At 38.0% G+C, this 2,461-nt stretch overlaps 1 protein-coding gene across 1 annotated transcript in view; it reads right to left on the bottom strand.

Moving 5' to 3' along the window:
- The window catches only part of LOC112457081, a 3,230-nt gene extending 1,303 nt beyond the window's left edge, over window positions 1-1,927 (bottom strand). Inside the window, exons 1-6 of the mRNA XM_025019959.1 lie at window positions 1,760-1,927; window positions 892-1,382; window positions 667-786; window positions 534-589; window positions 385-463; window positions 175-303 (exon numbers count right to left, since the gene is read on the bottom strand). Coding sequence (XP_024875727.1) covers window positions 175-303; window positions 385-463; window positions 534-589; window positions 667-786; window positions 892-1,382; window positions 1,760-1,835 — 951 coding nt within the window. The 5' untranslated portion in view covers window positions 1,836-1,927. The remainder of the gene's footprint in view (window positions 1-174; window positions 304-384; window positions 464-533; window positions 590-666; window positions 787-891; window positions 1,383-1,759) is intronic.
- Window positions 1,928-2,461: the final 534 nt, after the last annotated feature.

The following is a 2,461-nucleotide window of genomic DNA, read 5'->3' as shown; positions in this document are numbered from 1 at the left end:
GGGATTCGGACATATGTTTATTAGATATTCTCAACTTGTTTTCACGTGTTAAAGCAGCTGCACCAGTGGCACTGAGTTCAGGGACACCCTGTATATATAGATAAGTTGGAATATCAGAAAACTTGGGGGGAAAAAAATGTATTTCAAATAAACTCTTAATACTCCTATACTCACTCGTTCTTCATCCAGATAACTGTATGGCGTGATGATGTGTCGCCAAAGACATTTGCTGACGAGATTTTTTAAACGTTCTACTTCTAGCGGATTTGCGCACGGGTGATACAACATGACGATCGCACCATGCTGTTAACAATAGGATAATAAATGTAAAAGATTTTCATAATAAATTTTGTAGATAATACGCTGTGTCGCTGTTACGATTACCTCGAGACTATGCAGCCACCTCTGTTTGGGCACGTACTTGTATTCTCCGTAAACTGGCCACAAAGGTCTATGCGGACCACTGCAAATATTAATACCGCGTATAAATATTGTTAGGGATTATTTATGAGAAGAGAACATTATATACTTACTAAAAAGGAATATCGACGTCGTATTCAATTCGTTGGTTCATACATTTATGCGCAGCCTGTAAAATACTTCGATAAAAATTTGTACTAGTAAATAATGGCAGTATTTCATGACAACAATATATGATGTTTTTACCTTATATGCCCTCGGGATGTTCTCACAATAGATCCTTGGTGCAATCTTACTCGGCATGATATCATGACCGTAACACGTGTATTCTGATGGGGTATGATCCCAATCAATAGTCAAGTTGGTCTGAAATTTCATTATCATCAAAATATATGCTATATTCTTTGTAAGGAAGTAATTTAAGCGTTCTTTTCAATTAAGACAATCTATGTGAATGGCAACTATAGCAACCTTAGCATCGTCGCATTCTGGTGACACATGACCCATGTGCATCTCGAGAGGAAAGTCTACTATAGTATCGTATTCATATCGTTGCTGATTCTTCGGAAACACTTTGGGCGGCGGTTTCGGATCGTCCGGTCTGTCAGGCATCCAACGTCCAGGCCAAAGCGTCTCCTGAGATGACTCTGTTACAGATTCGTGTTCGTATTGTTGGCGATTCTTTGGCAACACCTTGGGCGGTGGTTTCGGATCGCCTGGCCTGTCAGGCATCCAACGTCCAGGCCAATACATCTCGTGAGGTGGCTCCGTTACAGATTTGTATTCATATTGTTGCTGATTCTTGGGCGGTGGATCGTCTGGCCTGTCAGGCATCCAATGCTTGTGCCAATTCTCAAGTTCATCTTCAATGTTCCTACGTTTCTCCTTGTTATATTCATTAACATCTAGTATATGCAGCAATTTTTGCATATCATTTTCGTCTCGTTGTGGTACGGCATAATCTGAAAGACAGTTTTCGCAATAAAGAAATTAATTCAGCTTATTGCTTAAAAGATAAATAAAAGTTAATATAATTTTTCGAGAAGAATATAATTTTTTGAGAAAGTAAAAAGCTATATAGCTTAAAATTCTTTTATTTAAGTATGAAGATTAAAATATTTTTTAGCATCGGATGTGTACTGTTTTTGTTGAAAAAGATCTACATCTTAAACAAGACTGATTACATTTTTGCCACGAGAATTTATTTTTGAAATAAGATTCGCGTAAGGATGTACACCATGATAGGAAAGTTGTGATTGATAGAAAAATATTGAGCTGTCATTACTTCTAGGTTAGAAACGTAAAAGCATGAAATCGTGAGGAAAATGTTCTGTAATACCATTGTATCTGTACGTGTCCACGAAGCTCGCTGTCACGAAAGCGCAAATCAGGAAGTCGAGGACCAGCCGGGTCATCGCGTTCGGCCACTGCGAACGTAGTAAAGACTAAAGACACCAAATGCAAATGTTTTAATCGCACCGAATCACCTTACGTCACTCGACGTCATTTGACGTATTACGTACTGCTACTGCGTATTACCAGTATTGCCATGCGCGAAGGAAGGTGCACAATAGCACTCTTTTTGCACTCTCCGTCTTTTTTGTTTTTCTTTCAAACGTGCAAATATGCAATTATTTCATTTCAAATGTAACAAGTATTAATAAGTTCATATCAGACAATACATTCAATTTATTTAAAAATAGAGAATTGCAAACTGAGGATTAGAATTCGACCAATCAGATAAATTTAATTTTAGTCTGTCTTTGCTCTCTGATTGGCTGAATTTGAATCTCCAATTCGAATCTTCCAATCTTTAATCTTCAATCTGACCGTCTGTGTTTTTTTTTCCGAAGAACTTTCTGAGCTGGTGCACACTAGTGCAATAAGTTGGTGAGACAAGTATATTCTTAACGTTCTTGACTGGCCCGGTTGAAAATAACGCTATTTAGTTCACTCTAACTTATTGCACCAACGTGCACCTGTTCAGGAAGTTCTTCGAAAGAGAACAAGGCATTTACTACGTTTACGCGAGCGTTACTTC

The sequence above is a fragment of the Temnothorax curvispinosus genome, unplaced genomic scaffold (genome assembly GCF_003070985.1).
Source record: "Temnothorax curvispinosus isolate PA1 unplaced genomic scaffold, ASM307098v1 QBEX01007502.1, whole genome shotgun sequence".
NCBI lineage: Eukaryota > Metazoa > Arthropoda > Insecta > Hymenoptera > Formicidae > Temnothorax > Temnothorax curvispinosus.
Note: the sequence above shows the minus strand (reverse complement) of the source record. Positions and strands in the feature narration are given on the sequence as shown.